Genomic DNA, 10339 nt, shown 5'->3' on the forward strand with positions numbered 1-10339 from the left:
GAGTTCTTCCAAAAGACCTGACCAGGGTGGGAGGGGTCAGCCATAATCTTCTCTGCTCACTTCAGGAGCCTGGAGTCGTGCAGCAAATTGCAAGCAGCCAATCACCCTCTCAGTAGAACGAACGATATGCAGCAGTCTCCTCTCGTCTTTGGCAGTGGAGGCAGTGTACCAGATGGTGATGGAGCAGATTAGGATGGACTCAACGATGGCAGTGTAAAAGCACCATCATGGCCTTTGGCAGGTTGAACATCTTCAGCAGCCTGAGGAAGTCCATACTCTGCTGAGCCTTCTTTGTTAGGCTCAATTCAGACATCAATCTACATATTTTCAATTTTTTTTTTTTTTTAGAGATCTAGTGTATTGACTGGGGTTTTTATACCATGGTAACTACATAGGTGATCTAGATCTCAATATCTATACAAAGTATTTCTAAAAGGACCTGTTGACCCTAAAAGGCGACGCAGGCATCAATATGTATTTCATTAAAAGACTTCACCCCCTATTTTACCCCCATATACAAAAATACGCAATGTGTTGTCTCTGCCACACAATATGAAATCTAAAAAAAAATGTCCCCGTTATTGTCTAATTAAAAACTGATAAAAAAAAAGTTTAGACTTTTGTTTTGAAAAATTACGAGTGGCAACCATATTGAAATTCCCGTTGTTGTCGCTGGCTTCACTTTTCATTCGACATCTATCGGTTGACAGCTCTGCTTCACTGTGTAGCGGTACCACAAACACAAGGTGACTTCTAAGCAATGTTTTTTTTATTTCATGGTTAAATGCATGCGATGTAACGTTCATTCTATTAGACTGTCATTACTTCACCGGCAAAAGGTGTTTTTTGAATTGATAATACTGTTTATACCGAGGGAAGAGTGTATTTTAGTTACTCGATTTATGGGGTCAAATCAGGCCATTAGCAAGCTAACATTAACGTTAGCAATATGCCTGCTGAATTATAAGGTAACTGAACCCATGGTAGACTGGCTAGTTTAATATAATGGTGCCTTGGGGCATTCAACAGTATTAGAATAAAAGTAAATAAAGTTACTCTTGAGTAAGGTCAGCGTTTACTCACGATAAGTCAATTAGCAGTTGCTGCTTGTTGGCTAACTTAGCTAGCGAATTAAGTTACCCCTTGGTTACCCACGGTCAGTCTGCAAGCAACTGAAACTTAGCCAGATGTCCTAGCTTACTAAGCCATATGGGTAACGTATAAAGATGTCTTGGGTAGTCCCTGTCGTTTAACTCTGCTTTGATCCTTTCTTGCACAGCATGGCACTTCGTCGGCTATCCCTGCTGTCCTCTCTCTTCCGCTCCGCTGTGGCGGTGACCCTGCGTAGAAACATTGGTATCTCCGCGGTGGCTTTCAACCGGGCCAAGGACATGGACCCGGTCCAGAAGCTGTTCCTTGACAAAATTCGTGACTACACCGTCAAGAGCAAGTATGGACCTATAATGTCGCATACATTCTTCTAACTAACTAAATAAGGCCCGGCAGTTTTATTCCCCCGCCATGATTGTAGGCTGACTCATTTAACGATAATTCTATATCAACTTCCATACCAACGCTAAAATATTTTAACGGTCTCCGATGTCTCAGATTTGTTCTTTGCGCTTTCCACTATTCCAATTTCTCAACTAAACAAGGTTCTCTTGCTGGAAATGTGCAGACTGGGGAAGTTCGATGAGTAGATTGCAAATATCTCAATGAAATGACAAACCTCCATCAATGTCTTAGGCTTTTAAAACCAGGCATTCAAATGCGTCTTGTATCTAGATATGATAGGATTTTAACCAGATTACATTGAGACCTGATTGCTGTGTCCAGCTTCTCGCAGATGTAGATGAAGCTGCCTTGCTGGTCGATAGATAGATAGATAGATAAATACTTTATTAATCCCATGGGGAAATTCTGGGATGTTGCAGCTCTCATATTTACAATAATTACAAACAATATATACAGACAATATGATACAATACAAACAATACAATTCAGCACAGTGTAGGATGAAGGATGTGCACAATAATTAAAGTTTAATGGCAGCTGGGACAAAGGACCTCCTATGTCGCTCAGTCCTTGAACGTAGCGTGTTGAGCCACCCGCTACGGAGGCAGCTGGACATGGTGGAGGGGGTGATTAACATTGCCAATGATGGCCAAGAGCTTGCCCCGCATCAGTCTCTCAACCACAGTCCCCAGTGAGTCCAGGTTCTGCCCCACCACTGAGCTCGCCTTTCTGACCAGTTTGTCCAGCCGCCCAGTGTCCCTCTTAGACGTGTTGCCTCCCCAGCAGACTGCAGCAAAAAAGAGCACGTTGCCATGACCGATTGATAAAACATGCGCAGCATCTCTTCGCATAAATTAAAGGATCTGAGTTTCCTCAGGAAGAACAATCTGCTCTGTCCCTTTTTGTATGTCGCACCTGCGTTAGCCAACCAGTTCAGCTTGTCGTCTAGATGCACCCCCAGGAACTTGTAGGTCTGCACCACCGCGATGTCCTTGCCCTGAGTGGTAATAGGCTGCAGATGTGGCTTAGACCTACGAAAGTCAATGACCAACTCCTTAGTCGAGCACAATTACACATTTCGCCCACGTAGTCGTTGAATGTGGATTGACCACACAATCGCATTCACATTAGTGTGGTCACACACCTCCAGAGGTGGTTTGGCCGATCGGATGGCAGGCACTCGTAACCCTGGGAGCGCTTCCTCCAAGCAGCAGCCTCAGTAGTGTCTGTGAAAGCGCTATAGGGGGCCGAGGGTGGTCCTGATCCACCTGAAGCAGCAGCCTCAGTACTGTCTGTGGAAGCGCTATAGGGGGCCGAGGGTGGTCCTGATCCACCTGAAGCAGCAGCCTCAGTAGTGTCTGTGGAAGCGCTATAGGGGGCCGAGGGTGGTCCTGATCCACCTGAAGCAGCAGCCTCAGTAGTGTCTGTGAGAGTGCTATAGGGGGCCGAGGGTGGTCCTGATCCACCTGAAGCAGCAGCCTCAGTAGTGTCTGTGGAAGCACTATAGGGGGCCGAGGGTGGTCCTGATCCACCTGAGGCTGCAGCTGAGGCAGCCAGGAGGAGGAGATGCCAGTCCTGCCCCCCAGAGATGGCCTGTGAAACACATACTATGTGCTGCTGCACATGGCGGAAATACATATGCAAGGTCCATGCACACACTTTACTGACCTACATGTGCTAACTAGAGTTGATGACGTTAAACTGTTATCGTTTCCCTTCAGTAAAATCAATAAAACAGTATTTCTGTGTTTCCCTTCCTGTTTGCAACAGGATGTGGGTTTCCGTCTATTCTGCCCGTCTAAGAGCATTGCCGAGAAATGACTTGCTAGTGACCGGAAAAAGGCCACTCAGCTGGCGTCTCTTAACTCCAAAGAGTGCACAGTGTCCCGACAAAGGCTGCAGTGGGATTGTCCGTCCTATTGTCCTTTCCGAAGCAGTTTTCCTTGATGGAACACATCTTGAGGTCAAGGAAAGATGTGAAGTAGAAGTCATGAGGACTAAAGACAACTATTGTGATAAGAGAATCTGTCTGCAGTGACACTAGGCTACTCATTATCCAAAGGCGGACGCTATCGCTCTAGTGTACCCTGTGCTGAAGGAGATATGAAAGGAAACATTGAAGCACCTCATGCACTTGCATACTTCCAGGTCACAAAAAGACCATAAACCGGCCTTATGTCTGCAGGTGTGGGTTTTAAGTGGTTCAAGCTCTGGCTGACTGCTCATATGTGGGCACGATTACAGTGGTACTACATATCATATCATTAGCATATGCATACAGTGAGCATGGCTCAAAAGGAGACAATGGTCTACTTCAGTAAAGAATATCATTTTAGCAAGTGTGTTTTTAATATAAGCGAGTGCTGTGCTCTGATTAAATGCTGTCTTTATGCATTGTTAAGAGGGAAGATACAGATATTCAGAAAATTGTTGTGAATGACAGGTTGTTTCTTCATGCAAAGTAGATTTTGGGGTTTAAAATGTAATTCCATAGCTTTATTTTGGGGCTTTAGTGAAGGCTGAAGACTGCAGAAAGGCCACACAAGGGTTACATTCTAAATCGTACACAGGGCATTATAAATAAAGTCAAGGACAAAAGTCCATGAAAAAATTATAATGCTCTTGGGAAGCACGAACCTATTAAATATTTAGATTTGCCATATTAGTAACAAATAAGCAAACAAGACCTATTTTTCTACATTTTCTACTACTTTTTTTTTTATCTCCAACAGAGAAACTAACTACATGGAATTTCACTTTAATACATTCATGTTGATTTAATTTTTGTTTTGTTATTACAGCATAGTTTCAGCAGGGCATATAACTTCCCACTGCATGTTGTTCCAGTTACTACTTATGTCGTTTGTCTTTACGCAGAATATGATTATTTACTCTCCTTCTTTTGGGCCATATCTCACCTCTGTGTGGTCTCCTCTGTCTCCCCTCCAGGGCTGCAGGTGGAGTGGTAGATGGAGGCCCAAACTTCCAGAAGAATGTGACTGAGGAGGTCTCCAAATTACAGAGGCTGTACGGGACTGGAGACCTCACCAAATTCCCAGAATTCAAATTCCCTGGTGAGTTGTGTCTCCTGTTTTGTGTTGTCATGTTTAAGAAACAAACCATGAATATGTTACCTACACGGTGCTTATCTTGTTAATTATTGCATTAGATGTAGGAAGGTAAGATTGCATATACATGTTTGGGTTATGTTTATGTATGTTTTAGTTTACTCAACAACTCCATTCTTCAAAATATTTTCTCCCATGTTTGATGAGTTGACTGAGAGGATGTGTTTGTATGGGTTTCTCACTGTCTTGTATGCTTTACCTATAGCACAGAGAACGCCCCACCTTAAATACACTCACAGCTACACATTTGGCTTCACTTTCAGCCTGTGCGAAGCTGAACCCTGACATCTTTTGTAACTTTTCCTTCACTGTTCCTTCTACAGCGCCCGCACTTGAAGAGGTGGCCAAGTAAAACCTGCCCACTACGCACTATTTTTCCTGTTTCTGTTCCATATTAATCCATTGAATATATAATAAATGATCTAAGAGGATAACGTTGGTGGTGTCATACATTCTATTTTCTCTTATTCTTATTTTTTGTGAAATGAAATGTAGCGAACTTAGAGTTATTTTTTCTTCACAAAAGACAATGAAATATTTATGTATGTACAAAACCTTTTAATACTGACAAAAGTGTACAGAAACAAAAACATCCTTACATTCACACATCCATACACATACAAATCTTAAAGAAAAATAGCATACAAATGTTCTTGACGGCAAAGAAACTCAAAATTATTTACACATCAGATAGATACGCAGACCACTCCAGAAACAATAAGGCACCATGAGTATGTTCACTGTAAGCTGTTATTAATTGAACTAGCGTTTCTCAGCTCCATCTATTTGCACTGTACACTTATCTTGGCAGAAAAACAAGATCCTCAAAGAATGGCACCTGTTTGCAATTTTCAAAGCAAAAGTCTTCATGATCAAAGGCCAGGCCAGCAGTAGCGAGAATGGAAGACACATTGGTGTGTGTGTGTTTGGCCGGTGGAGAAAAGCAAAAAGCCACACAAGTGAAAATGATGAGTTCAAAAATATTTTGGCCACTTTTGATGTCCATCTTGGTAACCTGACACGGAGTCTGTGAATCCTTCCGATTGAAAGACACATCCATCCAGCATGGGCACCAGTGAGAGTGAGTGAGAGTGGGAGCGCTATTCTCATTTGAAGGCATTGGCTCCATCACAGCATAAAGGAATGAGTGTGTTTGAAGTCCTGCTGTTTCTAAGAAGTTAAAAGGGAAAAATGAGGCCAGTATTACTTATCTTTTTTGAGACTGCTAGCTTACCAGAACAACCCATTTCCCAGATGTAATGTACAACACTCATATTGTTATCCAACCAAACTACGTACGACTGTGAGTGAAGAACACACCAGTAAAGGAAAAAAAGAAATGACGTACCTCTTCTGGAGGAGGACTGTACCCTGTGTTCCTGTAAAGGAGGGGGAGGGATGAGTTTATTACTTATAGCTGCATGGTGAAGCACACAAGGTTCACATGCCTAAGTGTGTGTGTGTGTGTGTGTGTGTGTGTGTGTGTGTGTGTGTGTGTGTGGCTTCTGGACTTTATCTGATTTAAGGATGTACTTGAAGACATCCACAGACATGCATTCACGTCTTCATTTGAGTTCTATATGCCTGTCAGGGGGAAACACTCATATAGTTCCTCTCTGGGAGAGGGAGGGAGGATTTTCAGAGCGAACTGAACTGAACTGAGTACTGAAGAGCTATATTCAACTGGGCTGATAAATAAAACTGCACAGGACGACGCAAAGCCTTTTTGGGCATATGAGCACAGCACAACGGAATCCACCTCAGACTTCAAGCGAGACACAAGCAACACCAAACAGTTCCCTGCTGAGGTCTGCACAGTGTCCTCACACCAGCACAGCAGTAACAGGCCTAGAGCTTCAACTGGACTCATATTCTCTCCCTCTCTCTCTCTCTCTCTCTCCCCCTCTCTCTCTCTCTCTCTCTCTCTCTCTCTCTCTCTCGCTCTCTCTCTGACTCACATATCCTCGGTTCTGTGGAGGTTCTGGCTGCTGATGCGGGCTGCACCTTGGCACTGGGTGATCCAGAATGACCTGTAAAAAGGGGTCCATGTTGGTTTGGCATAGTCAGAAGTCGTGACTTGGGCGGGGGGGGGGGGGGGGGGGGATTAGAAAAACTGTTTCAAGACACACCATGCAAGGGTCAAACAAGACCAAAAGGGACGGGGCAGCCAAGTAGTCCATTCAGCTAGCTCAAGTATTTTGTCGGATGTGAGTAACACTAATTCAAATTAAGTCAATGAGAAGACATTGTATTATTTGTTAATGGGCACATATGCTTTCACGGGATCACTATCTCAGTCAGTTTAAAGTTAGTTTGTGTATTGGTCTAGTTGAATTGCCACAAACCACACACACACACACACACACACACACCAATGTGTAGTATTTCATGGCTTAGTATTTAAGAATTTACAACACTTTACAACACGTGGAGGCGGGGCAACTTTATTTACCTTCCTCTGTGTTCTGTGCAAAGAGAGAAAGAGAGAAGAAGAACACATTAAAAAAACGATTCCTCAATGTTAGAGTCAGTATGCAACAATTTGCCACTTTTTGATGCCTGTGTTTATAAATAGTACTGATATCATCATGGTATCATGGTATATGAGTAGGACAGATTAACACACACACCTATCATTTCAACTAGCCATCTAGGCCATGCACTATGCAATTATGTGGTACAGGTGTACAAAAATGTCAACAAAAAAAAAGCTTTCACAGCACGACGATCTCACCAACTTTAAGTTATCATGCTAGCAAGCCTTTTATTAGTGTCAACTGTGCTCTTAATGCCTGTAAGCTCTTTTTGCATGCCTTTTCAGTGGTTAGATTGTTAGGTTTTGACCAAATCCCTTTACTGCTGCTTTAGTTGACACCTTATTTAGATCATTATAAAAGACATGAGTGACCAACGGTTGTATGTAGCTTGAGACGGATTTGGTAAGAGGAAAGGTGCTGAAGAAATATACTCACTACTGAAAAAGCCATTTCTATGGGCATAAAATGCCCCAAAGGTGCAGAGCGCAATAACCAGACAGACCACCACCACTCCTCCAATGATTGCTGGGACATTTAGATCATCTAGCAGAGAGAGAGAGAGTGAGAGACCGAGAGAGAGAGAGAGAGAGAGAGAGAGAGAGAGAGAGAGAAAGAGAGAGAGAGAGAGCAAACAATGGTTAGCAAGGAATACAGACAAGAATAGAGCGGAGTCAGTGGTGTGTTGTTCACCTTCTCTGGACGTCTGTTTCCTGATGTTATCCTGCTTAGATCATTCCCATGGGTTAACCTGGCTATTTATAATATATAAGGGAATTCCACCATGACCCGTTAAGGTTATATGTAGATCATTGGAATACAATGGCCTTAAACAATGGAGCTTTGTTGCCATTTAAGGGAACTTTCTCCTTTTCCTGGGTACTTTAGCCTTCTTAGAAGGCAGTGTTACACCCTCCGTCAGACACAGAGCGAGAGGAAAAAGAGACTGCCTTTTAAATCTCTCACATGCACTCACTATGACTCACCAATTTTCATGTGGATCCCCTCGCAGCTCTTGGGCGGCCCTGCCTTATTTCTGGCCTCACAGTAGTACTGCCCAGTGTCTGCCTTAGTGACAGATGTAAACATCTGCAAACATGATTAACAGCAGGGGCACAAGAGTTGGCATGGACAAGGACATATTTGACATTATGAGTTAAACAACACTCTGTGTGCGTGTGTATTTGTGCGTGTCTGTGTGTGTGTCTGTGTGCGCGTGTGTGTGTGTATGTCTGTGTATGTCTGTGTGCTGTGCGTGTGTATTTATGTGTGTCTGTGTGCGTGTGTGTATGTCTGTTTGCATGTGTATTTATGCATGTCTGTGTGTGTGTCTGTGTGCGTGTGTGTGTGTGTATGTCTGTGTGCTGTGCATGTGTATTTATGCATGTCTGTGTGTGTGTCTGTGTGCGTGTGTGTGTGTATGTCTGTTTGCATGTGTATTTATGCATGTCTTCTGCACAGTGTAGCGCCCTCTGTCTCACCAGCACACCAGTTCTGGGGTTGAGCGTGTAGGTGGCGTTGACTGGACTCAGGTGCAGGGCCTTCTTGTCTTTGTACCAGGTGTAGGTGGCAGCGGGCACACTATGGTGTTCCCTGCAGCGCATCTCCACAGCGGCGCCAGTCAGTGCCCGGCTCGGGATCTCACACGAGGGGATTTGGGGGGGCACTGCCACAGCAACCATGCACAACCACAGCAGCAAGAGTCAAGTAGATGAGATGAGAAGAAGAGAGCAACAATACGATCGTTTAGATCACAAATGAGGTTTTCATTTAAGACTTTGAAGCATTTTCTCATTTAAACAGCAAATTGGGTGCAGACCTGCTATCATATTCTCCCAACATTTCCCCAAAGTGCGCGCACTCACAGTCATACACACGGACATACCCAACACTATTAGGGTGATGTCATACACACGGACATACCCAACACTATAAGAGTGATGTCATTCACACATACCCAACACTATAAGGATGATATCATACACACATACCCAACACTATTAGGGTGATGTCGTACACACTGACATACCCAACACTATAAAGGTGATGTCATACAAACGGACATACCCAACACTTTAAGGATGATGTCATACAAACGGACATACCCAACACCAAAAGGATGATGTCATACACACGGACATACCCAACACTATAATGATGATGTCATACAGACGGACATACCCAACACTATAATGATGATGTCATACAGACGGACATACCCAACACTATGAGGGTGATGTAATACCCACGGACATACCCAACACTATAATGATGATGTCACACACACGGACATACCCAACACTATGAGGGTGATGTTGGCCTCTCCCAGCTGAACGTTGTCCAAGGCAGCACTGACTTCACAGCGATACTCGCCTGCGTCCTCCTGGGTCACCCCTTCCAAGACTACTGTAGCCCCCCTCATACTCGCCCGGCCCTTAAAGGTCTCTGGGGAAAGGAGACGAAAGAAGGAGAGAAGAAGAGAGGGTAAGAGACAGTTAGAGTGTGGGAGACAAAAGAAGAAGAGAGAAGAAGAGAGGGTAAGAGACAGCTAGAGTGTGTGGGAGACATTTTAAAATCAGATATTGGGATGGACATGCAGTAGTTGGCGAAATTATTTTTTGATGACAATTACTTCTGAACTCTCCCTCGAAGTAGACAAAGTCTGGAGAGGAAGAGGAAGCCCCTCTGGTCTTCTTCCACTCAATCCGAGGCTGCTCGTCTTTCTCGGTTTTGAACTCACAAGACATCGACGCCGCTGGAAGGACAGGGAAACAGGGATGACCTTCAAACAGTACACCGAACAACTCTGTGAGCAATGACACAGCTCCAATGATCTGACTCACCTTGGCTCTCTCGGACCTCTACGATAGGTGCTGTGGTGAAGACTGTGACTGGAGCAGAAGGTAAGACTGAGGGAGAGAAAGAAAGTGAAGAGGAGGATTATTAGAATCATCGCTCGCAATGAAGAAGAACTCACACAGGTTGTGGTCTTTCAGATATGAACAACTCCAAAGTATCATATTGCAAAGCCCCAAGTGCATATGCATCTCATACCCCTGGATGGTCGAGAGGTAGTGAATCTGTGATATCTGACAATAAGCTGATAGATCTGAATACTTCTTACTTCTGGGCAACATGCTCCATCTGATATACAGTAGGTTG

General features: G+C 43.9%; 2 protein-coding genes across 2 annotated transcripts in view; one reads left to right on the top strand and one right to left on the bottom strand.

Moving 5' to 3' along the window:
- The first annotated feature begins 618 nt into the window (after window positions 1-618).
- On the top strand, window positions 619-5077 carry atp5pf (ATP synthase peripheral stalk subunit F6). Its single transcript, XM_080834948.1, has 4 exons — window positions 619-746; window positions 1280-1450; window positions 4465-4589; window positions 4967-5077. Exons 2-4 carry the CDS (start codon window positions 1281-1283, stop codon window positions 4993-4995), a joined length of 324 nt encoding a protein of 107 aa, XP_080691074.1. The 5' UTR covers window positions 619-746; window position 1280; the 3' UTR covers window positions 4996-5077.
- Window positions 5078-5306: 229 nt separating this feature from the next.
- jam2a (junctional adhesion molecule 2a) overlaps window positions 5307-10339 on the bottom strand; it is an 8757-nt gene continuing 3724 nt past the window's right edge. Inside the window, exons 2-11 of the mRNA XM_080834947.1 lie at window positions 10021-10086; window positions 9810-9932; window positions 9473-9622; window positions 8659-8843; window positions 8164-8266; window positions 7616-7723; window positions 7096-7108; window positions 6602-6673; window positions 5992-6022; window positions 5307-5813 (exon numbers count right to left, since the gene is read on the bottom strand). Of these exons, the coding sequence (XP_080691073.1) occupies window positions 5772-5813; window positions 5992-6022; window positions 6602-6673; window positions 7096-7108; window positions 7616-7723; window positions 8164-8266; window positions 8659-8843; window positions 9473-9622; window positions 9810-9932; window positions 10021-10086 (893 nt within the window). The 3' untranslated portion in view covers window positions 5307-5771. The remainder of the gene's footprint in view (window positions 5814-5991; window positions 6023-6601; window positions 6674-7095; window positions 7109-7615; window positions 7724-8163; window positions 8267-8658; window positions 8844-9472; window positions 9623-9809; window positions 9933-10020; window positions 10087-10339) is intronic.

This window comes from Sprattus sprattus (genome assembly GCF_963457725.1).
Source record: "Sprattus sprattus genome assembly, chromosome: 3".
Classification (NCBI taxonomy): domain Eukaryota; kingdom Metazoa; phylum Chordata; class Actinopteri; order Clupeiformes; family Clupeidae; genus Sprattus; species Sprattus sprattus.

What these genes read in the sequence shown, in the direction of transcription:
- atp5pf (XM_080834948.1), top strand. Translation starts at nt 1,281, where the DNA reads ATGGCACTTCGTCGGCTATCCCTGCTGTCCTCTCTCTTCCGCTCCGCT. An exon ending in GACTACACCGTCAAGAGCAA is followed by an intron (nt 1,451 to 4,464) that starts GTATGGACCTAT and finishes TCTCCCCTCCAG; the next exon opens with GGCTGCAGGTGGAGTGGTAG. An exon ending in CCCAGAATTCAAATTCCCTG is followed by an intron (nt 4,590 to 4,966) that starts GTGAGTTGTGTC and finishes TTCCTTCTACAG; the next exon opens with CGCCCGCACTTGAAGAGGTG.